The 26,592-nt window shown below is 45.5% G+C and overlaps 1 protein-coding gene across 1 annotated transcript in view; it reads right to left on the minus strand.

Annotated features, from left to right (window-relative positions):
* The window catches only part of MMP24 (matrix metallopeptidase 24), a 52,331-nt gene extending 25,740 nt beyond the window's left edge, over positions 1–26,591 (minus strand). The window contains exons 1-2 of the mRNA XM_058432831.1: positions 26,492–26,591; positions 4,857–5,005 (exon numbers count right to left, since the gene is read on the minus strand). Coding sequence (XP_058288814.1) covers positions 4,857–4,912 — 56 coding nt within the window. The 5' untranslated portion in view covers positions 4,913–5,005; positions 26,492–26,591. The remainder of the gene's footprint in view (positions 1–4,856; positions 5,006–26,491) is intronic.
* Position 26,592: the final 1 nt, after the last annotated feature.

Consider the following 26,592-nt stretch of genomic DNA (forward strand, 5'->3'; position numbering starts at 1 on the left):
TCCCTTCACAGAGGACTTCCTTGTCCTCTCTATCTAAAGTAGTTTTTGTGTCCCCAACCCACTGCTATCTGCTTATCCTGCTTAATGTTTCTTCATAGGATTTATCACTCGTGAACTTAGATTATGCATTCGCTTTCTTGTTTATTCTTTGTCCCTTTCCCCAGACTCTAAGCTCCATAAGGACAGGAACCTTGCCTGTATCCCCAGGGCTGGCACAGTGCCTGACACAGAAGGGTCTCAATAATTATTGTTGACTGACTGACTGACTGAATGAATGAATCACAGTTACTCAACAGTAGAATGGCATAGCATGAAGACAGCAAATTCTCTTTCACTAGACTTGTCCAAGAAGTAGCTAAACAGGCCGGGTGCGATGGGTCATGCCTGTAATCCCAGCACTCTGGTAGGCCGAGGCAGGTGGCTCATCTGAGGTCAGGAGTTTGAGACCAGCCTGGCTAACATGGTGAAACCCTGTCTCTACTAAAGCTACAAAAAAATTAGCTGGGCGTGGTGGCAGATGGCTGTAATCCCAGCTACTTGGGAGGCCAAGGCAGGGGAATTGCTTGAACCCGGGAGGCAGAGGTTGCAGTGAACCAAGATTGTGCCATTGTGCTCCAGCCTGGGCAAGAAGAGTGAAATGCCGTTTCAGAGAAAAAAAAAAAAAAAGAAGTGGCTAAACAACTGTGGGATGTGGAACATAATTCTCTGCAGCACTCATTATATTGTGTTGTGATTTAAAATTTATTGGTCTATTTCGTCTAATAAATGGTAAATTGAGGACAGGATCTATGTCCTATTCATCATCGTGTCCTCAAAAGAAGGTAGCCCAGTGCCTGAAATTACGTAAATCCTGATATCTGTTTGTTACCAGGTGATATGGTTTTGATTTGTGTCCCTGTTGGAGGCGGGGCCTGGTGGGAGGTGATTGGGCCACGCAGGCAGACTTCACCCTTGCTGTTCTGCTAATAGTGAGTGAGTTCTCATGAGATCTGGTTGTTTAATGGTGTGGAGCACCTCCCCCTTCTCACTCTTCCCCTTGCTCCGGCCATATGATGACGTGCTTGTTTCCCCTTTGCCTTCTACTACGATTGAAAGTTTCCTGAGGCATTCCCAGCCATGCTTCCTGTAAAGCCTGTGGAACCCTGAGCCAATTAAACCTCTTTTCTTTATAAATTACCCAGTTTCAGGTATTTCTTTTTTTTTCTTTTTCTTTTCTTTTTTTTTTTTTTTTTTGAGACAGAGTCTCGCTCTGTTGCCCAGGCTGGAGTGTAGTGGTGCAATCACAGCTCACTGCAACCTCTGCCTCCCGAGTTCAAGCAATTCTCCTGCCTCAACCTCCTGAGTAGTAGCTGGGATTACAGGCGTGCACCACCACGCTTGGCTAATTTTTGTATTTTTAGTACAGACAGGGTTTCACTATGTTGGTCAAGCTGGTCCTGAACTCCTAGCCTCAGGTGATCTGCCCACCTCGGCCTCCCAAAGTGCTAGGACTACAGACATGAGCCACTGTGCCCAGCACATTCTTTTAAAATGTTTAATTCTTGGCCAGGTGCAGTAGCTCACACCTATAGTCCTAGCACTTTGGGAAGCTGAGGCAGGAGATTGCTTGAGCCTAGAAGATCGTGACCAGCCTGGGCAACATGGCAAAACCCTATCTCTACTAAAGATACAAAAAATTAGCCAGGCATGGTGGCATGTGCCTGTAGTCCCAGCTACTAGGGAGGCTGAGGTGGGAGGGTCACCTGAGCTTGGAAAGTTGAGGCTACAGTGAGCCAAGATCGCACCAGTACACTCCAGCCTGGGTGAGGGGAGTCAGACCTTGTCTCAAAAAATAAATAAATAAATAAATAAAAATAAATAAATAAATAAAAAAGTTTGATTCTCAAAACAACACTGTGAGGTAATAGAAATTATTATTCCCGGGCCGGGCGCGGTGGCTCACGCCTATAATCCCAGCACTTTGGGAGGCCAAGGCAGGCGGATCATGAGGTCAGGAGATCGAGACCATCCTGGCTAACACAGTGAAACCCTGTCTCTACTAAAAAATACAAAAAAAAAATTAGCCGGGCATGGTGGTGGGCGCCTGTAGTCCCAGCTACTCGGGAGGCTGAGGCAGGAGAATGGCGTGAACCCAGGAGGTAGAGCTTGCAGTGAGCGGAGATCGCGCCACTGCACTCCAGCCTGGGTGACAGAGCGAGACTCTGTCTCAAAAAAAGAAAAAAAAGAAAAAAAAGAAAAAAAAAGAAATTATTCCCATTTCACAGATGAGGGAAACAACCCACAGATAAATCCAGTACCTTGCAAAACACAGAAATCATCAAGGCAGGGCTGGAACTTAGTTGAATGAAGAAATGAACTATTAATTAATGCAATTTAACAAAGCCTGGAGCTTTTATTTTTTCCTGTCAGTGCTTAGCACAAAGTTGAGCTAGAGGAACTATGTTGTTGACCAAATGAATGAGTGAATGAACAGATGTGTGACATTTCCCAAGGTAGACACTCAAACATAGTACTTTAAATGGCTAATCATGCTTCCTTTCATTAACAGTCCCTGGGAAGAGAACCAAGAACCACTCTGGCTGAGTTAGACCTGGAAGGCACCTAGGGGAGGAAACAGGCTCAGAGAAAGGCAGCCATTGCCCAAGGTCACAGAGCTAGAGCTGCATCTTGGGGCTCTAAATTCTACCCCGAACGCTCCCCAACTCAGGTCTTGGATTAATAAGTGCGACTGGCTTCCTCCTTCCCCTGCTTCCAGAGCACAACTCCTCCGCCTTCCTACAAGGAGGTGTGGGCAGAACTGCAAGTGGGAAATGCCATCCTTTTCCCTCGGATCGTTCCCTCTGCCTCCTCCTTTCACCATCCACCTGCCACTCTCTGAGCACTATCCAACAGGCCTGGGGCTTTTTGGAACAGAGTAAAACCCGAGGCCAGGTGGTGCCGCAGCAGAGACACCAGTGCTTCTGCCCCAGGATGCACTGCCATGAGGCCTGTGCAAAGCCCTCAAAATAACCTCCGCTTTGAAAGGCGGCTGGGCTCTCTTTAACCAGCCCACTCTGGAGACCACGGGGCCAAGGAGTCCACTGCATTCGCAACAGCACAGGAGAAGAAGTTCACACTCTCATAATCAGAGAATCCTAGGAATGGGAAATGTTCATACAGGATTTTAGGATCCTAAAACCCCAGACTCGCCAAGTTTTAAAAGCTTAGATGCTTAAAATAATGGAATCTAGGCTGGGTGCGGTGGCTCACGCCTGTAATCCTAGCACTCTGGGAGGCCGAGGCGGGTGGATCACCTGAGATCAGGAGTTCAAGACCAACCTGGCCAACATGGTGAAACCCCGTCTCTACTAAAAATACAAAAAAAATTAGCCAGCATGGTGGTACATGCCTGTAATCTTAGCTACTTGGGAGGCTGAAGCAGGAGAATTGCTTGAACCCCGGAGGCAGAGGTTGCAGTGAGCCAAGATCACGCCACTGCCCTCCAGCCTGGGTGACAGATCGAGACTTCATCTCATCAAAAAAAAAAAAAAAAAAAAAAAAGTGGAATCTAGAATTTAGAGCCATAATCCAACACTCTCCTTTGCAAATGAAAACACTGAGACCCAGAGAGATGATTCTGTCCAGGAGTGACTTACATCAAATTGATCCTTGATCCACAACTGGAGGCATTTCCTGTTCCTCCCCCCCACCAACTCCCTTGGATCCTCACTCAGCCCTGCTAGCATCCTCCACCTGCCTCAGGCTCCCCTCCCTTCCCACCTCCTTAGGAAACTCACTCCTGCTCTTTTCCATGCTTTAATGATGTGAATCGCTTTTCTTAAACAACTCTCATAGCTTTCTTAAGCAAGTTTAAGGCTGTTCAACTCTCTCCCATCTTAAACAAACAAAACTTCATCCTCTCTAGCTGCTACCCATTTCTCCCCACCTTCCTGTCAAGCTTCTAGAATGTCTTCCCTCCACTTGCCACCTCTTCTCCTCACCTCCGCTTCTCCCCACTTCAGTCTGACTTTATCTCCACCATTCTGCTGAGGTTAACAACAACCTCTTTGTCACTAAACCCAGCAGACAACTTTCAGCCATGCTCCTGTTGGAGGGCTCTGGAGTGGCTGGCCCCACTGACCACCCCACACCGTGTGGCATCATGACATTGCATCACATCATCACGTCAGGCTTCTTCCTCTCCAGCTGCCCCTTCTTGGCTGGCTTTGTGGGGTTCCATCCCCAGCATCCTGCCCGTGAATCTTTACATTCTCCTTGAGTGATTGTGACCATCTTCATGGCTTTTTTCTACCTCCTAAGTGTTACTACCTCCTAAGTGTCTCTCCAAAACTCACTGTTTCCTTCTGAGCTCTAGACTGGTGTGGCTAGATGACTGTATTTGTCACTAAATGGTGAGCCTCTGGAGGGCCGGATGACAGGCACATGCAGGCACCCAGCAAATGTTTGGTAAATGGAAAAAGTGGAGGCAACTCATTATCATTCAAGAGTTTTCTGTATTCTGTGAGACATGCACATTGCAGGGAACTCCAGAGGGTGACCCATAGATAAATTATTAGAGCCAGAGGGGATTTAAGAGCCCATCTATAACCCAACCCCTCATTGTACTGATAAGGAAACTGAGGTCCAGAAGGGTTAAGCAACTTGTCTCCAAGGTCACATGGAATGTTAATGGGAGGGCTGGACTCCCATCCCAGCACGTCCCCCACCCACATCGAGATATTGTTTCCCAGGATGGCACTGCAGGAATAAAAGATAGGAAGGGAGGATGGGCATGGGGTGTACACAGGCCATGACAAATGTGAACCCAAATCTAAGTCCAGAAAGTTCAAAGGCACAATGTCCTATGCAAATCTTACTCGATCGTTGTCTGATCCAACACACCGGTGACTGGGATCCCGTAAAACTGCTGCATAGTGGAGACTGCTGACTGCAAGGCCTTCCCTGAGTGCAACGCAGATGCCCGTGAATCATAGGGAAGCAGATAGCCATAGGACTTTAACCAGTTCTGAAAGATATGTGAAAGAAAAGGATGCATTATGCTGGGAAAGGCTCTGTTCTACCTGGGCAGAGATGTGCCCTTAAAACGAGGAATCATTTGACCCCAGTGACTCCTGGACTCATGCTCTGAGTTCTTCTTCCTTCACCCCATCCTGCAGACACTGTCAAATTCATCTCCAGAAAGAAGCTTTTATTGGTGTCCTCTCCTGCTAGAAACATTTCATTGGATTTCTACTGGCCACAGAATAAAGATTAAATTTGAATTCAGAGTTTTCCATTGCCCTGCCTCTTTACTCATTTATTCAGTGCTTTCCAGTGATATTGGACTAGACATGGAAAAGCACAGCATGGTTAATTCTTTTTTGTTTTTTGAGACGGAGTCCAGCTTTGTCGCCAGGCTGGAGTGCAGTGACACAATCTCAGCTCACTGCAACCTCCGCCTCCTGGGTTCAAGCGATTCTCCTGCCTCAACCTCCAGAGTAGCTGGGATTACAGGTACACGCCACCACGCCTAGCTAATTTTTGTATATTTTTTTGTATTTTTTTTTTTTAGTAGAGACAGGGTTTCACTATGTTACCTAGGATGGTCTTGATCTCCTGACCTCATGATTCGCCTGCCTCAGCCTCCCAAAGTTCTGGGATTACAGGCATGAGCCACTGCACCCAGCCAGCACGGTTGATTCCGTGATGCAGAGTGGTATTTTGAAAATGTTGTGCCACCCAGAAACCCACCGTGTCTACTGTCAAAGCCTGATAAGGAATCATGTTGTAGAATATTTATTGGCAGGAGATTATATACAATATGTACTGCTACCCCCCCAAAAAGCAAGCCACTATAAATAAATATAAATAAAACAATGCATGATCTTATTTAAATATAAATAAATAATGTGTGCATAGAAAAAATCTAGAAAGGCATATATAAAAATTAATATGTAGGAGAATACCTGATTTTTAGGAAATACACACTGAAGGATTGAGGCTGACATAAGGGTGCATAATATCTGCAACTTATTCTTTGTTTTTTTTTGGCCCAGGTGACAATTGGCTAGCAAATTATTCTTAAATGGGTTCAGAAATATACATATATGGCCAGGCGTGGTGGTTCACGCCTAAAATCCCAGCATTTTGGGAGGCCGAGGCAGGAGGATCACCTGAGGTCAGGAGTTCGAGACCAGCTTGGCCAATATGATGAAACCTCGTCTCTACTAAAAATACAAAAATTACCCAGTCATGGTGGTGCACACCTGTAATCCCAGCTACTCAGGAGGCTAAGGCAGGAGAATCACTTGGACCTGGGAGGCAGAGGCTGCACTGAGCCAAGATCACACAACTGCCCTCCAGCAAGACTCTGTCTTAAAAAAAAAAAAGAAATATATATACATGCCTGTACATATATAAAGAGAAAGACAGACAGAGACAGAGAGAAGAGAGAGAGAGATAAAGTCAGTATAGTTAGATGTTAACAGTTTTGGGTGAGGAGCATTCAAGAATTCTTTGTTGGCTGGATGTGGTGGCTCATGCCTGTAATCCCAGTGCTTTTAAGAGGCTGAGGTGAAAGGATGGCTTGAAGCCAAGAGTTTGAGACCAGCCTGGGCCACATATCAAGACCCCACCTCTACAAAAAAGTTAAACATTAGCTGTGCATGCTGGTGTGCACCCATGGTCCTAGATACTTGGGAGGCCGGGGCAGGAGGATCGCTTGAGCCCAGGAGTAAGAGGCTGTAGTGAGTCATGATCATGCCACTGCACTCCAAGCTGGGCGACAGAGTGAGACCTCATCTCTAAAATAAATAAGTAAATAAATAAATATTCAAAGAAATTGTCCTCGAAAATGTTTCTGAAAGTCTGAAATGATGTCATAACTTTTTTTTAAAATAAAAAAGAATTGACAGAGTATCCTTTGGTTATAGTATCACGAGGCACTTCTTTTTTGTGCTTTCCTGTTTTCTAAGTTTTATGCATGGAGTGATTTTTTTAAAGAGGAGAAAAACATTAAAAGGCAAGAGAATCTGAAAGAAGCTTGGGTGAAGGAGCTCAAACAAGCAATGACTCTGAAGGATAGCAAGTAACGATTATTCCCGGCTGGGCGTGGTGGCTCACGCCTGTAATCTCAGCACTTTGGGAAGCCGAGGTGGGTGGATCACCTGAGGTCAGGAGTTCGAGACCAGCCTGACCAATATGGTGAAACCCCGTCTCTACTAAAATACAAAAATTAGCCGGGCGTGGTGACGAGTGCCTGTAATCTCAGCTACTCGGGAGGCTGAGGCAGGAGAATCACTTGAACCCAGGAAGCGGAGGTTGCAGTGAGCTGAGATCATGCCATTACACTCCAGCTAGGGCAACAAGAGCGAAACTCTGTCTCAAAAAACAAACAAAGAAATTATTCCCACCCAAAAGCATGAGGGGATGGAGACCCAGGGACACAAGAGTACCAGGAAATATGTGTGGCATCAGCTGGAAAATGAGGAAAACATCCGTGTATTTGTTGAGCCCACAAGCACTTCCAGGAGCTTCATGCTGGGCTCGAATCTAGATAACCCCGTTTCCCATCCTCAGAGGATTATCCTGAATGCCAAATAAGCCAATGAAGGGAAAAGAGCCTGGGGAAATGGCATTATTCCCCTCCTAGCTATAGCTTTTGTTTCATGTGTCTATATGAACAGGCTAATTATGGATGTGTCTTTTATTATAAGTCAAATGAAACAGTTTTTCAGAAGGCAGCCGACCAGAAACTATAAATAAATTATTATTTGCTTCACCAAAGGTGACTATAACATCTTTACTGCCTTGTGAAAAAATCCATCTGATGATACAAGCAAAATTGTCAGAATAATAAAGCCTTGAAACATACACAATAAAGTAACAACTTTCTGTCTCTCACAATTGGATCTGAAACGTACTTTCCATTCCAAATGATGGCACAGAATATCAATACTTGCAGTTCCCTAAATATTGATTCTCTTTCCTGCCTTTGTATTAATACATGTTTTTCCCTCTGCCTAATATTTTTCTCAGTTTGGCAAAAAAAATTTTATATTTTAAGGTTCAGCCCATAAATTACTACCTCTGGAAGACTTTCCTGATGTGTCAGGCTAAGTTATTTTCTTCCTCTTCTGTGCTCCCCAAGTCCCCTATTATAGATATTATAAGATTGGGCTGGAATCATTACTTTACGTATCAGTCGTCTCCTCCTCCTCCTCCTCCTCCTCCTCCTCCTCCTCCTCCTCCTCCTCCTCCTCCCCCTCCCAAAGTGATGGGACTTTAACATCCTCCAGGGAAGGGGCCGTAGCTTAATCATCCAGTGCCCAGGACAGTGCTGGAAACAGTAGCTGCTCATTATGTGCATTCAACAAGCATTAACTGAGCACTTACTACAGGCTAGGCACGGTGTGAGGCTCTGAGAAAATAGAGATGAATAAGGAACTCAGAGACTGACAAGTAAACCCACAATCAAAATACAATGCTAAAAAGCAGGTGTGCACAGAGTTCTATGGGAGAACAAAAGAAGGGTGTCTTATCCATGGTGGGGAGGGGGCACCACAGAGAAAGGGGAACTCAGGGACGGCTTCCAGGTAGAGATGAGATTTAAGCTAAGCCTTGAAGTATACAGCATGTGCAATTGCCTGGAAATGTGGGAGAGCAACGCACATTCTGGGCGGATTTTTTTTTTCTTTTTTTGAGATGGAGTCTTGCTCTCTTGCCCAGGTTGGAGTGCTGTGGCGTGATCTTGGCTCACTGCAACCTTCACCCCCGAGGTTCAAGTGATTCTCCTGCCTCAGCCTCCCAAGTAGCTGGGATTACAGGCACACGCCACTACTGCCTGGCTAATTTTTGTATTTTTAGTAGAGATGGGGTTTTACCATGTTGGCCAGGCTGGTCTCAAACTCCTGACCTCAAGTGATGCACCTGCCTTGGCCTCCCAAAGTGCTGGGATTACAGGCATGAGCCACCTTGCCTGGCCATTTGACTCTTGCTTTTTGAAATCTAGCCATCCTGCCCTCCCATGTGCTCCTTGGACCATGAGCCAGTTCTTGTGGGTCCTATGGAAGGCAGTTCATCTTTTGCTGTCAAGTCTTCTTTCTCTTGGGTGACTTATGGACATGACAGCATCTCCCAGAAGACTGGGGACACTACATAGGGCCTGGTGCTGAGTGGATGCGGAGAAACGACGGCTAAATGGAATTACATACCCTTCACCTTCTCACTCAGCTTTCTTAGGACCAAACACAATTACTTTCTATTAGGCTTTAGCTTGAGGAAAACGTTTTCGCTATAGGATATTCTGTATACTTTAAGGTATAAGAAAAGGAACACTGGATAACCCAATGTGTTTCCCTTTTTGTCTTTCTCCCAGGAACCTTTCAGCCAAATTTATAGCTTATTTGTTGAGCATGGGGATGTCTGGAAGTAACCATTACTTTTTTCATCCTTCAGACCACCAAGTTTTATGTTTCATCCTTAAAAGACTTACATAAAGACATTATGGGCTTTTTTAAAATTAATTTTTATTTTATTTTTATTTTCTTCAGGTGGAGTCTCACTCTGTTGCCCAGGCTGGAGTGCAGTGGTACGATCTCAGCTCACTGCAATCTCTGCCTCCCAGGTTCAAGCGATTCTCCTGTCTCAGCCTCCCAAGTAGTTGGGATTACAGGTGTGCGCCACCATGCCCAGGTAATTTTTGTGTTTTTAGTAGGGACGGGGTTTCACCATTTTGGCCAGGCTGGTCTTGAACTCCTGAGCTCAGGTGATCCACCTGCCTTGGCCTCCGTAAGTGCTGGGATTACAGGTGTAGAGCCACAAGACATTATGTTTTAATTTGTAAGCTGCCTCAAGACATCCCCAAAAGAGGTGTGGTACAAGCCTAAAATATATCCAGTGCCTCCCTATCTGCCAACAGACTCTACTGGTTCTCTAAAAATTTGACTAAGATGAATTACAGCATTTGGGAAATAGCTAGGGACCTCTGAACAGATAACTACTCACAAGCCAGTCAGCCAATGGAGTATTTTTTGAGCATCCACCTCGAAGCTAGCATGGAATTTAAAAATCCTCATTCCTGCTTATGGTAGGAAGTGAGGAACAGGGGGTCTTCTACATAAGCCCACTCTAACATTCCAGTGCTCTGGGGAATTAAAATTAGCTCCTCCTCAGTAAAAAGCTGGCAACCTGGTTTATGCAGCTCGTTTTCTGGGATACTCAAGCAAGGAGCATCTCACAGCCCATCTGAGTCCATTACGAACATCACAGAGTCTATCCCGATCAGACACATGGTGGGGGTGGGCCAGTATTAGTGTATTCTCTAATATTCTCTAGGCTCTGTTTCTCTCCCAGGTTCTCTGGGGACAATCCTCAGAGCCCAGGGGCACACTCCTAGAAGGGGAAATGGGGTGGGGGCAGTCAAATGACAGCAGACAAGAGGTTGGACTAGCATTGTGTGTGTGTGTGTGTGTGTGTGTGTGTGTGTGTGTGTGTGTGTCTGTGTGTGTGTATTAGAGGCTAAGGAAGATGGATCAGGGGTCGGACAATTCTAATTCATGCTGCTTAATCCTGTCTCTGCCACTCACTTTCTCTGTGACCCAGACAATCCTCTGCCTTCTCTGGGCAGAACTCCCAAGGCTAGACCAAGTGTTCTACACTCCAGTCATAGCAAGTCCAAAGCACTCTCTGCCCTTCACAGTTCCAGGCTGTTTCTGCTGCCTCCAAAACCAGGCTGTTTCTGCTGCCTCTTTATGCACATTAGCAAACTCCTACTCATCCTTCAAGGTCTAGCTCAATGTCACCTCCTTTGTTAAACCCTCCTTAGCTCTCCCTGTCAGAGCTAGTGTGTGCCCTCTTTCCTCCTGCAGTACTTTGTACACACAATTACCACAACGTATCATACCCAGTCGTGGATATGTCTGTTTTTCCCACTAGATTGAGTTCCTGGAGAACAGAGATGGTGTCATATATATATATATATATATATATATATGTATTTTTTTTTTTTTTTTGAGACGGAGTCTTGCTCTGTCGCCCAGGCTGGAGTGCAGTGGCGCGATCTCGGCTCACTGCAAGCTCCGCCTCCCAGGTCCAAGCCATTCTCCTGCCTCAGCCTCTCTCAGTAGCTAGGACTACAGGTGCCCGCCACCACGCCCGGCTAATTTTTTTTTGTATTTTTAGTAGAGACGGGGTTTCACCATGGTCTCGATCTCCTGACCTTGTCATCCGCCCGCCTCGGCCTCCCAAAGTGCTGGGATTACAAGGGTGAGCCACCGCGCCTGGCATCATATTTATTTTTGTATCTGTTACAGTATTTAGCACAGTATCTGACACAAGAAATAATCACTGAGTTCATGAATGAACAGTTGATCTAGGAGGCACTGCCTGGATATCAAGGAAGGGATTTCATCTTGGGAAGATTTAGTAATACACATGAAAGCACCAAGCACAATTCCTGGTAGCTATTAGAGGTTTCAAAAAACACTTGCTGAAATTCAATCTATTGTGGTTTGACTTCCTTGCTTGATGAGGCAATAGGTTCCATTGTTCCTTTGAAAAAAAAAGATAAAATCCACTGAAGGAAAAAAGTCCCATTCACTTTTAGACAGAATGACCTTGCTTTCATCTCCTTACACCTAGATCCATTAATCAATCATCAGCCATGTCAGAAGTCTAACCTTTATAGCTCAGTTAACCAACTCTTAAGATGTCTGTCACCCTTTAAGTGCGGAAAGAGGTGTAAACCCAGAGGAAAGTGAGAAAAATCTCAGAGTGCAAGCAGAGACCAAAATAGCTGGGCTGAGCCAAAGACGTAGAGATCATAGACAATATGGTGTGATTGGTCTGCTGGCCAGAAGGCAGGATTTGGGTTCCTGAGAAGCCAAAGCTGAGAAGTCCCAGTGTGGTGGCAGTGAAAGGAGAGAGCAGAGAATACCAAGGAGAACAAAATGTGGACAGAAGAGGGAAGAGGGCGGCAGACAGCAGAGGTGGTGGTGAGGTTAGAAGTGGCAATGGGGGTGGCAAGAGGCAGATCTCTGGCAGTGCCAACAAGTGCTCCTGGAAATAGAGATGGCCATGAGGAAGGAGAGAAAAGTTGGGTCAGTGAAAACAGTGAGGTCTCCAGGGGGCATTTGGGAGCATCACAGCTGAGTGGGAGCCTGAACCAGACCATATGGGCCTGGAGAAGGAGTGAGGAAAATGATCAGGATTAGGTGTTTGATCAGAAATGAAGGGGCTAGAAGGTAGTATCAGAAAGGCCAGAGGTAAAGTCTACAAAAAAGGACCAGGCAGGAAGATATCAAATTTGGAAGCAGGGGCTAGAAGGAGGAAGAAAGAATAAAAGACCCCCATGAAAGAGTTGGGGGCAATTGAGGTCATAATCTAGGGTGACGAGGTGAGCAACAGGAACCAGGCACTGGTCTCAACATGGATGGGAGTTTCAAGTCCAGTTCTAGAGGCTTTATATGCAGAGGGACTGTGACAAACTGGAGCTTGACTAAGGGAGCGTGGCCAAGAAAGTAAGGGGACTGAGAACCATGTCCTGGGAGGACAGACGAGGGGTGTTTAGGCTGAAGAAGGGAGACTGTATTAAGGAAAACAGGAACATGAAGGAGAACATTCTGGTTGGTACAGAGGGCAAAACTAAGACCAGAATGAGAGATTATAGGACAGAGATCTTGACTCATTATAAGAAACAACTTTTTATCATTCTGCTATAAAGACACACACACACACACACGTATGTTTATTGCAGCACTATTTACAATAGCAAAGACTTGGAACCAACCCAAATGCCCATCAATGATAGACTGGATAAAGAAAGTGTGGCATGTATACAGCATGGAATACTATGCAGCCACAAAAAAGAATGAGTTCATGTCCTTTGCAGGGACATGGATGAAGCTGGAAACCATCATCCTCAGCAGACTAACACAGGGACAGAAAATCAAACACCACATGTTCTCACTCATAGGTGGGAGTTGAACAATGAGAACACATGGACACAGGGAAGGGAACATCACACACCGAGGCCTATTGAGGGGTGGGGGGCAAGGGGAGGGAGAGCATTAGGACAAATGCATGTGGAGCTTAAAACCTCGATGACAGGTTGACAGGTGCAGCAAACCACCATGGCACATGTATACCTATGTAATAAGCCTGCACATTCAGCACATGTATCCCACAACTTAAAGTAAAATAAATAATAATAATAATAATAAAAGAAATTACAGGCCCTGTCACCCCAAAGATATCCCTGAGTTTTAAACACTGTTTTTCAAAGTTTTGTTTACTTTGCTTTTTTTTTTTTGGAGGCTCATAAACAGGTCTATTCCCTGGCGGGGAGGGCGGGGGGGAAGAAAAAAAAGAAACAACTTTTTAACAGAGATCTTCCAAGTGTAATAACAATGACAGTAACTACCATCTTTAGAATGCCTACTAAGTACCCAGCACAGGCACTCTATTGTGCTAAGCACCCTAGAATGCAACGATTCCATGAGGTAGGAATTATGACCCCCAATTTGCAGATGAGGAAACAGGTTCAAAGAGGTTAAGTAATTACAGTTGGCCCTCCATATCCATGGATATCTTGCGGATATGGCAGGCTATAAGGGACTTGGGCATCCACGGATTTTGGTATCTGAGAGGGTCCAGGAAGCAACCCCTTGTGGATATCAAGGGATGACTGTATGCAGAGCCCTAAAGCTAAGAAATGGCAGAATTCAGGGATATTCCATACGGTCAGAGTGTTGGACAGGCAGCCCTTCCCCCTCCCAGGACTTCCTGTACCTCACACTCCTGGAGTGCAATGCCTTATCTCAGACAATAGTGCGCTCAATACGCCTGTGCTATGTCAGGGTATGGCACCATCAGCTACCCAGTTGTCCAAACCAGCAGTGTCATATGACCCGTGACTCTTCCCTCTCCTTCACTGCCCACATCCAGTTTCTTTCTTTGTTTGTTTGGTAGGTTTTTTTTTGAGACAGGGTCTTGCTCTCAGCCATGGCTTACTGCAGCCTTGAACTTCTGGGCTCAAGTGATCCTCCCACCTCAGCCTCCTGAGTAGCTGGGACCAGGGCATTTGCCACCATGCCTGGCTAATTTTTCTTTTTTAATCTTTTGTAGAGACGAAGTCTCGCTGTGTTGCTAGGGCTGGTCTTGAACTCCTAGGCTCAAGTGATACACCCGCCTTGGCCTCACAAAGTGCTGGGATTACAGGCGTGAGCCACAGCACACTAGTCTTTTACCAAAGAACTACTGGTCCTACCTCCTAAACATCAAATGTTTATTTCTGTCCCTTCATTCAATAAATATTTATTGAGGACCTACTATGTACCAAGTACTGTGTGCTACGGCTAAAAGAGCAAGCAAAAACATTCTAGTCCCAGCCTGGCCAACATAGCAAGACACCTCTCTACAAAAAAAAAAAAAATGAAAAAAGTAGCCAGGCGTGGTGACACACCCCTGTAGTCCTAGCTACTCTGGAGACTATGGCAGGAAGATCCTTGAGCCCAGGAGTTGGAGGCTGCAGTGGGCTGTGGGCGACAGAATGAAACCATGTCTAAAACAGAAACAAAAACAAAAACCCAAAACAGCATTCTAGTTACTTTCTAGTAGTTATGGTCTAGTGGAAGAACCATGTGGGAATAAGTGCGGTGAAGAATAGAGCAGGTTGGAGAGATGGAGAGTGGGACAGCTATTTATGGAGGGTGATCGGGGACAATCTCTTTGAGCAGGTGACATTTAAGCAAGACATCTGAAGGAGGTGAGGGAGTGGGCCCTGTGGCTACTAGGAAAGAGTGTTCCAGGATGAGGGAACAGTAAGTGTGAATGCCCTGAGGTGGCTTTAAGAGCTTTCCATCTCTGCAGTCAAGAGCCTTTATGATTTAGCCGCTGACTCCCTCTGCAACCCCTTTTATCTTTCCCCATCTAGTGCTCTGTGTTCCAGTGAGTTCCAGTTCTCCCAGACCCTTACACGTATTGTTCCTTCTATTCAGTTCACTCTCCCCTCCTCTCTCTTTGGGGAGCCTTGACCCCTTACATCTATTTCAGAAGGTCCTTGTACATCCCTGTCAGTCCCCCATCTGTTTCCTTATCGCAATTCTTATCACACTGTATTGTAATCATATGTTGAATTATCTGTCTCTTCCTCCTGACTCTAAAATGCATATATGTCCTCCTCATCATTGTCACCCCAACAGCTAGCACAGGGCCTGCCATAACCATGATGAAACAGACATGTTGTTCAGTGTCACTTATAATTGACTATGTTACCCATTTAGAAAAGTCTTCTATTAGCACTGGCTCAGTAGCCAGCCTCTGCTGTCTGTGCCTTGGCTCTGCTGTTATCTCTGAGTCCCTCACCTTGCCCATCTCCTTGGTCAATCCTAACTTGAGCAAATGGTCCATCAGCAGCTTCAACCCCCAACACTAAGATACTATTGTATCACTGTATGCAGGCATGAATGGTGGCCTAAGATCATTCTTCCTCATCCATTGCTATATTGGCTTAATGCTTACAACTGGGTTTTTTCTCTCAGTTTCTCTCTCTGGCATTCAAGTTCTAAGCTGAGACTGCTATGACCCTAATCTATTTTTCAGGGTCTCAGATTCCCTGCCTAGTTCTTAGACAGCCTCCTCCAGAGAGTTAGACTGTATTCTCAATACACCTGGGAGCTGAATGGGGTCCTATCTAAAAAGACAGCTCACTTGGGACCAAGATGCCACCACATACCAAATATTACCTAACTTTTCTCTTTCCAGCAGACTGCCCTTGGGCAAATGACCTAACTTCTCTAAGCATCACATTCCTCATCTGTTAAATAGATGTTTAAAGAAGGGTTATTAGGAGGACTCAATGAGACGATGCACTGTGGTAGGTAAAATAATGACCCTTCAAAGATATCCACATCCTAATCTCCAAAGCCTGTGAATATGGTACCTTACGTGGTAAAAGAGACTTTATAGAAATGATTAAGTTAAAGATCTTCAGATCTTTATAGAAATGATTCAGTTAAGGATTATCCAGGTGGGTCTAATGAAAGCACAAGCATCCTTATAAGAGGAAGGCAGGGGGTTTGAGTCAGAGAAGGTGTTGGGAGACATAGGTTATAGCAGTGCTGCTGCTGCTAGAAGGGGCCACAAGCCAAGGGATGCAGGCAGTCTCTAGATACTGAAAAAGGCAAGGAAGAGATCCTCTCCTAGAAACTCCAGCAGGAATGCAGCCCTGCCAATAACTTGATTTCAGTCCAGCAAGACCCATTTTGGACTTCTGACCTCCAGAAATGTAAGATAACAAGTCTGTGTTTCTTTAAGAAATAAGTTTGTGGTAATTTGTTACAGCAGCAAGAAGCATTTAGCAGGTTCTGGCACATAGTAAGTGTTTTTACAATGTTATTGTCTATTCCTGCTCCATACTCCTCGGAAAGAACCCGCTGAAAGGCAGAGACGCTTGGCTCCATTCCCGGCTCCCCCACCAACTTGCTCTTAGTGATTTTTTTTTTTTTTTTTTTTTTGAGATAGAGTCTCGCTCTGTCGCACAGGCTGGAATGCAGCAGTGCGATCTTGGCTCACTGCAACCTCTGCCTCCTGGGTTCAAGTGATTCTCCGGCCTCAGCCTCCCGAGTAGTTGGAATTACAGGTGCACGCCACCATGCTCGGCTAATTTTTGTATTTTTAGTAGAGACAGGGTTTCACCACGTGGGTCAGGCTGGTCTCGAACTCCTGATCTTAGGTGGTCCACTCGCCTCGGCCTCCCAAAGTGCTGGGATTACAGGTGTGAGCCACCTCACCTGGCCCTTGGTGATTTTTAATAAGTCATTTCCCCTCTTTGACCACCACCTTTGGTTATTGCTGCCAGACCAAATCACTGGGTCTCTCTGGTGACTCCTCAGGGATTGGTCCTATCACTGTGTCAGTTCCCTCCACTTCTTGTCCCACCAAAACCCTGCTTCCTCCTCTACCTATATGACTGAGGTCCCAGCCTTGCTGCTGAGCCCACCTGAGTTATATGACTAATTTGTAAAATTTCATACTGAAGGCATAACCATTCAGGTATCTAGAAAACGCACTGGTCACCAATACTCAGAGATCATCTAATTTAACATACTTGTTTTGCAGAAGAGAGAAAGAAAACTCCAGGAGGGGAAATGACTTATTCAAAATCACAGAGCAAGTTGGTAAGGAAGCCAGACATGGAGGCAAGCATCTCTGCCTCTCAGAGGGTTTTCTGTCATGCTACACCCTCTGCACTAGCTCTAGTTTGCCTCCAAATGCTGTTTTTTTCTTTTTTTTCCTTCACTTACAGCCAATCTAAAAAGGGCCCTCAGGATCGCCCACAATGCCCAGCTTAGCTTCTTGACAAACACCTTAATGGTGCAGCATTGCCTGTTGGCTGCCATCGGCTCTTGAGTGGGTGGTAAGTGCACTAGCAGGAATTCCCTGGCACTCTGCAGAATGTTCTTGGCCCACTCCCAGGAGGCCACCACAAGCCAGATGATCACCATACCCGGGGAGGTGGCACATTTGGGGTTTTGGGTCATCACTGGGATGTCCAAGTTTTGCAATTCTGGGGAGGCCTCTGCCCATAGTCAGGAGTGTGGCCATGGTCTCATTCACCCTCTGGAAAAGGAGAGGCCTTAGTCTTCCTCGCCCTTTCCAAGGCCCTCCTGCAAATCTGCCAATTTTCTGTCCCCTGAGGCTCGACTTCTTGGTGAGTTAAGAAAAGGGAAAAGTGAAGGCAAGGACCAATGGCCAGGCCTCTGGGTTTTTTTAATTTTAATTTTAATTTTTTTTTGGGGGGGACGTAGTCTTGCTCTTGTCACCTAGGCTGGAGTGCAATGGCGTGATTTTGGCTCACTGCAACCTCCACCTCTCGAGTTCAAGTGATTCTCCTGCCTCAGCCTCCTAAGTAGCTGGGATTACAGGCGCCCACCACCAGGCTCAGCTAATTCTTTGTATTTTTTAGTAAAGACAGGGTTTCACCATATTGGCCAGGCTGGTCTTGAACTTCTGACCTCAGGTGATCTACCCACCTCAGCCTCCCAAAGTGCTGGGATTACAGGTGTGAGCCACTGCGCCAGGCCTAATTTTTTTAAGACATGGTTTCACTCTATGGCCCAGGCTGCAGTGCAGTGGTACAATCTCTGCTCACTGTAGCCTTAACTTCTTGGGCTCAAGCAATCCTCCTGCCTCAGCCTCCCAGGTAGCTGTGACTGTAGGTGTATGCCACCACACCCAGCTAATCTTTGTATTTTTTGTAGAGACAGGGTTTTGCCATGTTGCCCAGGCTGGTCTCAAACTCCTGGGCTCAAGTGATCCTCCCAGCTTGGCCTCCCAAAGTGCTAGGGTTACAGATGTGAGCCACCACAGCCGGACCAAGTCTCAGTTTCTTAACCGCAACAGGGGGATGGTTGAACTAAATAACCTGTAAGTCATGTTAAAAAGTTCCATTATTTTAGCCTAAGTGGATTGACTGTGAAGCCGATCTTCTGGTTCCTCATTGCCAGTCTTAAAGTCCAAATTCTTTAGCATGACACAGCAACCCTTACAATGTGATGCCAGTGCACCTTTCCAGCCCTATCTGGATGGGGTTCTGCTCTGTCGCTCAGGCTGGAGTGCAGTGGCACAATCATAGCTCACTATGACCTCAAACTCTTGGTCTCAAGCAATCCTCGAGCCTCAGCCTCCTGAGAAGCTGGGATTACAGGCGTGAGCCACTATGCCTGGCTCTACCAGCCTCATGTTCTGTCCTGTACCTTCTACCCTTTATTGCTCACCTCAAGTACCCCAACCTCTAGCTATACTGGCCTAATCGTGTTGCCTGAGCATATCCTGCAGAGTCCTGCCTCTGTGCCTTTATTTCATTCCCTCTCCCTAGAATTCCTTTCCCACATGTACTCTGGCCTCCCCATGGTGCACTACTTCAAAATACAACTTGAATGCCACTTCGTCAGGGAGGGCTATCTGTCCGGGGTTAAATGGACTTTCTCTGTGCTCCCAATGGCGTTATATGTATCCTCATTTATAGCATATTTTGTATTACATTATAAATAATGGTTTACATGCCTGTAGTCCCCTTTGAACTCATCCTCATGCAAGTTACAGCCGGTGGGAGAGATAGACATGGAAATACTAAACATTTCATCACAGTGGTGATAAGTGGAATGAAAGAGAAGAACCAGGAGCTACAAAAGTGTGTGGCAGGAGATATAGGCTGTGATATATCAGGGATGGCCTCCCTGAGGACATGACATCTCAGCTGACATCTGTGAATGAACAGAAGAGGCTAGGTGAGGGCTGAGAACGAGCATTCCAGGAAAGAGTATCTTACTGAATTCCTGAATGGGAAGGAGCCTGTATATTAGAAAAAGAGAGGGAAGGGCAGGGTGACTGGAGTCTAGTGACCAGTGGGGAGAATGGGTGGTATAAAAGGAAGTCAGAGAGATGGGAAGGACTCAGTCATGCAGGGCCTCATCGGCTTCATTAAGCATGTTTTTGTTTTTGTTTTAGACAGGGTTTTGCGCTGTGGCCCAGGCTTGAGTGAAGTGGTGTGATCTCTGTTCACTGTAGCCTCAGCTTCCTGGGCTCAAGCAATCCTCCTGCCTCAGCCTCCCAAGTAGCTGTGACTATAGGCACATGCCACCACACCCAGCTACTCTTTGTATTTTTTTTTAGAGATGGGGTTTTGCCATGTTGCACAGGCTGGTCTCAAACTCCTGGGCTCAAGCAATCCTTGTGGGTGCTGCATCCAAGGGAGTTTATAATATTGTTCTTTCCATTTTCATATGCATTTGAAAGTTTTCCATAATAAAACTAAAAGGAAGAAGTGATAATAGTACAGTAATAATAGTTTAATCTTTGTCCTAAGAGTCATTTTAAGCAAGGTGAGAGTGGGAGTAAGGTGATCAGATTTTGGTTTGCTTTTTATTTTTTTTATTATTCAATATTTCAATCATTCAGAAAGGCATAAAATAATAATATATATTGGAAAATCACCAGCCAGCTTTGTCAAACATTAGTTTTTGCCATATAGGCTTCAGATATAACTGACTCTTGAGTGGATTGATTGACTGATTCATTGATTGATTTTTGAGACAGAGTCTTGCTTTGGCTAGAGTACAGTAGTTCAATCTTGGCTCACTGTAACCTCCACCTCCCAGATTCAAGTGATTCCTGTGCCTCAGCCACCCAAGTAGCTGGAACTACAGGCACGTACCACCATGCATAGCTAATTTTTTTGTATTTTTAGTAGAGATAGGGTTTCACCATGTTAGCCAGGCTGGTCTCGAACTCCTGGCCTCAAATGATCTTTATACATACATATGTATAAAGAGAGAAAGGAGTAAAGAACAACTCCTGACTTTCTGGCCAAGTACTTTTGGTGCCCTTTATGCCTCATAAGTGTTTGTGGCATAGAATTGAGTCTTTAAATTACTGCTAAGAGGCAAGGCCAGGGCTCATGCCTGTAAGCCCTTTGGGAGGCCAAGGTGGGTGGGTCACTTGAGCCCTAAAATGAGTACTTGCCCCTAAGTTGTGTTAAGAAAGCTTAAAAGCATTCAGGGCATGAGCCAGCAGCCAGAACGACTCAAGAACAAGCTCCAGTCCCTCCACTTCCTCAACATGGCTCTGAGCAGGTCGCTCCTCTGCTCAGAAACCTTTAATGACTCCCCTCAGCCTTTGGACAAAAGCCAAATGCACAATCTGCTCTCAGCCTCCCTCTCCAGCCTCTTCTTATACACTCTTACTGGAAACAGCAAGTAACTTGATGCTCCAGGCACATCAAATTATCCACTGTTTCCTAAACATGCCATGCATTTTTGTGGAGCCGTGGTTCATATTTTTTGTTCTGTCTGGACTGCCCCACTCACCCTTCTCCATCATTCTCCTCCCTCAAAGGTTCATCTCAGATACCACCTTCTTCCTGAAGCATTCTCTGGCTTCCCAAACCTCAACTGGGGAACCTCATCTCCTCCCTCTTCAGTGCTTCCCTGTACCTTGTTATACCTCTAGCATGCATTCATTTATTCTTCAAAAAAGGTAGCAACTTTTGTGTGCCAAGCACTATTCAAAGAAGTTGATGGGGATTAGATAACAAAATTAATTTTAAAATATTTATCACATGTCCCGAATGTGTCATAGACTGTGCTAGGTACTGAGGAGATATTGGCTGTGGTTTGTTCTTCCTGTTTTGAGTTCAAACAATACCATACTATAGGGCTAGGCATTTCCTAAGATTAGTCTTTTGGGTACAATTGTAATTTACTTTTATTAGTTCTAAAAATACCTCTTTCAAGGACTGGAGTAGGACATAGCTGAAAGTAGAAAAGACTGGCTAAAAGGCTACAGTAATAATCCAGAACAGGAAACTTGTATAGTGAGCAGAGTGCTGAGCCCAAGGACAGAAAACCTAGCTTCTGTTCTTTGCTTTAACTTTTTTTTTCTTTTGAGACGGAGTCTCACTCTTTTGCCCAGGCTGGAGTGAAGTGGCACAGTCTTGGCTCACTACAACCTCTGCCCCCCGAGTTCAAGCAATTCTCCTGCCTCAGCAGCTGGGATTACAGGCATGCACCACCAGGCTCAGCTAATTTTTGTATTTTTAGTAGAGCTGGAGTTTCACCATGTTGGCCAGGCTGGTCTCAAACTCCTGACCTCAGGTGATCCACCTGCCTTGGCCTCCCAAAGTGCTAGGATTACAGGCGTGAGCCACCATGCCCAGCCTGCTTTAATGTTTATGAGCTATGTGTGGGTCCTTAGACAAGATGATAGGCAATTCATATCATCTTTGAGTCTCCATTTACTCACCTATAAAATGAGGACAAGGTCTTCCTTATCTACCTCATGGTATTGTTGCCAGGACCAAATAGGGCCACATACACAGCATATGGGAAGTGCAAAGCACCTTACAAATATAAACAGCTATTAAAGTAATATGAAACCCCACAGTAAAAATAAGAGAAAATGAATTAAAAATACAGCAGACTAGATCCAGCTTATGTCAAAGGGAAAACTTCCTAATAGTGAGTTTTTTTTTCCAGACAAGAATGAAGATATCCTGGAGGCCATGATCACAATGAAAGAATATTTTGATTTGGGAATACGTTGGTGCTTCTTAGTAGGTCACTCCCCCACCCCTCCAATCATTCGGGGTCAATCTTCCTTGACTACAGTTTCAAACCAAAGACTGTTCTCCATCTCCTCAGCACATATCACTCAAAACCAGTCTCAAGGGCAGGAATGCATAAGTCCTGGGTCTAGGAGTCACACTCTGTTACTTATTCATGTGGCCTGTGATAATTGACTTGTCTCTTTCATCCTGTTCTGATCTTCCTCAGAATCAAGTTGGAAACTAGGAAGGCCAGAAAAGTATTTGAGGAGCATTCTGCTCAGCAAATAAGAGAAGTGGTGCTTTTAATAAATCAAATGAAGCAAGCCAGTTAGAGAATCAGTGGGACCTCCTGATGTGTAAGATAAAAAAGAAAGACTAAAGAAAGCATAGGATCCTGTTCTTTGAACTTCAAGGGGTCGGGGTTTGGGGGGTGTGGAGAAAAAGAAAGCAAAGGAGAAGACAGACTGAATAAACAAATTGTTTTTGACTTGGTAATGAAAGATCATAGATACGAAATGAAAAATCAATGATAATGAAAAATGCTTTCAATTTAGAAATCAGGAGAACTAGGAAAAGTTCTACAGTAGTTCCGAATCATCTACTATCAAGTTCTGTGCCCTTGGGCAACTCAATTCAAGAAGTATCTAGTAAGTGCTGTAGTAGGTACTGGGTGATCTCTAAGGTCACGGTTATCTCTCAATTTCTTTCTATTGATGCCACTACCATTAGATGACTACCTAAAGAGTTATGAAAGAACTCAAGGGTGAGCTTGTGGAACCACTGCCAAAAGGAATAACCTTGATTTCTACTGAAGGAAGTATAAGTTGACAATGAGTCCCATCTCTAAGAAGGGTTTTAGAAGGGAGCTTGGACCCCCATGCCCATGAGTGCCTATTTCAGATCCATGTAACTTTTTGAGATAAAGGATAAAGAGTAGAATTATTGATTGCTCATTGAATACTTAATGATGAGCATTGAGAATCAGGGATTTTGTTCAATGTAAAAAAATAAAACATTTTGGTTGAGAAAGCCCTGCCTAAGAACCAACGTTCCTCTCCCCAAACATAATGTTTAACTATTAAAAAATAAATAGGGCTGGGTGGGGTGGCTCACGCCTATAGTCCCAGCACTTTGGGAGGCTGAGGCAGGCGGATCACTTGAGATCAGGAGTTTGAGACCAGCCTGGCCAATATGGCGAAAACCCTTCTCTACTAAAAATACAAAAATTAACCGGGCATGGTGGTGCATGCCTGTAATCCCAGTTACTCAGGAGGCTGAGGCAGGAGAATCGCTTGAACCTGGGAGGCAGAGGTTACAGTGAGCCGAGATCACCCCACTGCACTCCAGCCTGGGCAACAGAGTGAGACTCTGTGTCAAAAATGAATAAGTAAAATAAATAAAAATAAGTAAATAAATACATGACAAACTGCCTGGGGCTGCCTTAAAAATGTTTCCTGGAGAAGAGGGAAGAAAATGACAACTAGAGAAATCAGGGAAAGTTTACTGGAGAAGCAGGGCTTGAGCTGAAACTTTAAGAAAAGGTTTCAAATGAACGGGTAGGGGTGCAGAAGTAAATATGTGACAATGTCCAGAGAAACATGGGCAGCCTGTCTAAGGGTAAAGGAGAGATAAGCTTGTCTGGAGTAAGGATGCATTATCGATAAGCAGTGGGAAATATGGCCTGCTAATGGAGGGGTAGGGTGGAGTCAGACTCCAGAGGGCTTAAAAGAAAGAGGAGTAAGCAATATTATCTGCTGGCTTAAAAGCAACAATATTTCTATAAGGTTTCAATCAAGTGATCCCCTAGTGTTCAGTGAAAGGATAATTAGGCACAAATTATTGAGAGAAGCAGTGGATATAATTTTTCTATCTTTCAGAAAGTTTTGGACAATGTATTAGACATTTAAAATGGAGTCATTGCCAAATTAAGGGTGATGTTTTTGTCACTTAGAAAATAATAGATAGATATAAATGGTCACTTCTGTGAGTGAAAGGGGATTAAGAGTGCAGGGGGCCCCAAGAGACCATGCTGGGACCTGTCTCACTTAAATTTTTTATAAGTGATCCAGAAGAAATGGAATAAAGTGAAAATTTCAAGACTTCAGATCATATTAAGCCCTTTCAGACAGGGAAATGCTATGCCAAAAGAGAGGGAAGGAGGAAGGGGTGGAGGAAGGGATAGAGAGAGAGAGAGAGAGCGAATGCTTGAAGGAAGTTACTGAGTGCAATGCAAGATGGCAGACAAATGTCAGGGTGGGGAAATGTAAGGTAATGCACTCCGATAAAAATAATCCACATACAGGGTGTTGTGTTCCAGGCTATCAGTTTTGACCCAGGAAAAGGCTCCAGAAGCTATTATAGATTGTTCCCTAAAGGCAGTGGCCTAGTGTGTTGAGATCAGGAAAGGTGACAGAGGGAAGGGGGAAGCAGGATGGGACCAGGAGAGCAAAGAAGAAACCAACCTTCCTTTATGCAAAACCATAGGGTCCTGTATCTGGAGACAATGGTCAAGTTGACATCTATTGAAAATTAGGGCCAAAAGATATCTAGAAAAGGACAACTAAAATGACCTAGAGAATGAGTGTGGCTATTCTAGGGGTCTCATGTCATAGGGAGAAACTTAAGTTTAAAAAGACAAAGGCTAAGAGGTGGAATAATCAAAGCCTATAAAACTGATAAGGGTAAGGACTAGCTTCCTCTTAATGCTTGAAATACTGTAGGAATAAAAAAGTTTCGAGTTGAGATTGTCTAGCTGTATCTCTTTATGTTAGACATGGTGAAATTCAAGCCTAGAGAGGGCAAGGAAATGGCTCAAGGTCACACAAACCAATGGGGGCCAAGGTCAGATCAGAGCCCAGGCCTCCTTAATCCCAGGCCAGGGTCTTTCCATCTCATCCTGTGCACTCAGGCAGTCTAAAGGAATCTTTCTTCTAGGGTATAAACTTAGGAAATGCATTACTTTAACATGTGATAAAACACATGTGAAAACACAAAGAGGCTAAGGAAAGTTTCCACAAAAAGTCAACCAGCAATTATAAAATCTTTGGAGGACAACTTCCAACTGGCACTAAAGGTTCTTTTACACACCATATCTTTTTTGTTGTTTTGTGGAACCTGTAACCCTTTGAGAGACCGAAGAAATCTAGGGGTCCTCGCCTAGAAATACACATATTTGCATTTACAAACACAAATTTATACACAATTTCAGTGCACGTATGACCCCCTGAGCTCCATGCCCAATTAAGAATATCTCTTCAGGGAGATTCTTCTAAACAAACAGACTGCCTGCTTCAACAAATACACTCCATCTCTTAGGATGGCTGAGGTGATCACTCTGATTTTCCTCAGCAAAATACCATTGTCCCAACATCATTTATTAGAATAATGCAGTCCTCTAGGTTGGAAGATACTAGAGAAATTAGTCCAACTGCACCCGCCAAGAGATATAGGATAAGGTCACGGGTAAATAAGGGGAGACTAGAGTCAGCCTGCCTAGGTTAGAATTCCAACTCCATCACTCACTAGCTGTGTGATCTTGGGCAAGTTACTTAAGCTCTTTGAGTCTGTATCCCCGTCTGTAAAATGGGGATAATAATTGCAACTATTTCATAGAGTAGTTATGAGGATTGAATTAGATAATTCGTATAAAACATAGCACCAGGCCTGGCACATAGTGAGTGTTCAGTAAATGCTAGCTGGCATTATTGTGATGATGATGTATGCATCCATGCAAGCATTATGCATGCCTCCATCCAATCCCCTCCGAGAGCTTTTACTTGCACATGCCAGTGATGAGCAGCTCGCCGCCTCCTAAGCTGGTTGAGCAGCTCCAATTGTTACAAACTTCTTCCTATATCGAGCCCAAATTTGTCTTCTTGCAACCCCCACTCCCGCTGGCCCTAGTTATGCCCTGTAGGGCCAAGCTAGAACAAGTCTATCCTACCTCCACCTGACAGCCCTTCAGCTACGAAGACAGTGATCGAGTCCTTCCTCCGCCCTCCCCCTCCCCCTTCTCCAGCTTGAACATCCTCGGTTTCTTCTCCCAACCCACAACAGACTGGCTGCGCTTACTATTTACTCCGAGGCGTTGTACGGTTTCCCTCACACATAGTCATGCAGGCCACACACCCCACTGCCAACACAACAAGCCCGACCCTCGTGCTCTGCCCCCGCCCGCTGCCCCTGTCCGCGGTGCTGAAGCAGCTCCCGGCCTCGGCGGCCCTCGGCGAGGCCCTCCCCAGCCCCAGCCCTGGGCCGCGCCAGCCCGGACCCAAGGCGCGGACCCCGGCGCGCCGCCTCTGCGACCCCGGCAGCAGGTGCGGCCCGGCCCAGGCCCGTCCCCGGTGCCGCCCCCCGCCCTGCCCGGATGCCCCGAGCCCGCGCCCCGGCCCCGCGCGCCAGCCCCACCTGCCCGGCGAAGGGCGCCTCCGCCTCGTTCGCCCGCGCCACCGCCACCGCCACCGCCACCGCCGCCCGGTTCCCGGCCCCCGCCGCCGCCGCCGCCGCCG

This window comes from Hylobates moloch, unplaced genomic scaffold, assembly GCF_009828535.3.
Source record: "Hylobates moloch isolate HMO894 unplaced genomic scaffold, HMol_V3 SCAFFOLD_21, whole genome shotgun sequence".
NCBI classification, from domain to species: Eukaryota; Metazoa; Chordata; class Mammalia; order Primates; family Hylobatidae; genus Hylobates; species Hylobates moloch.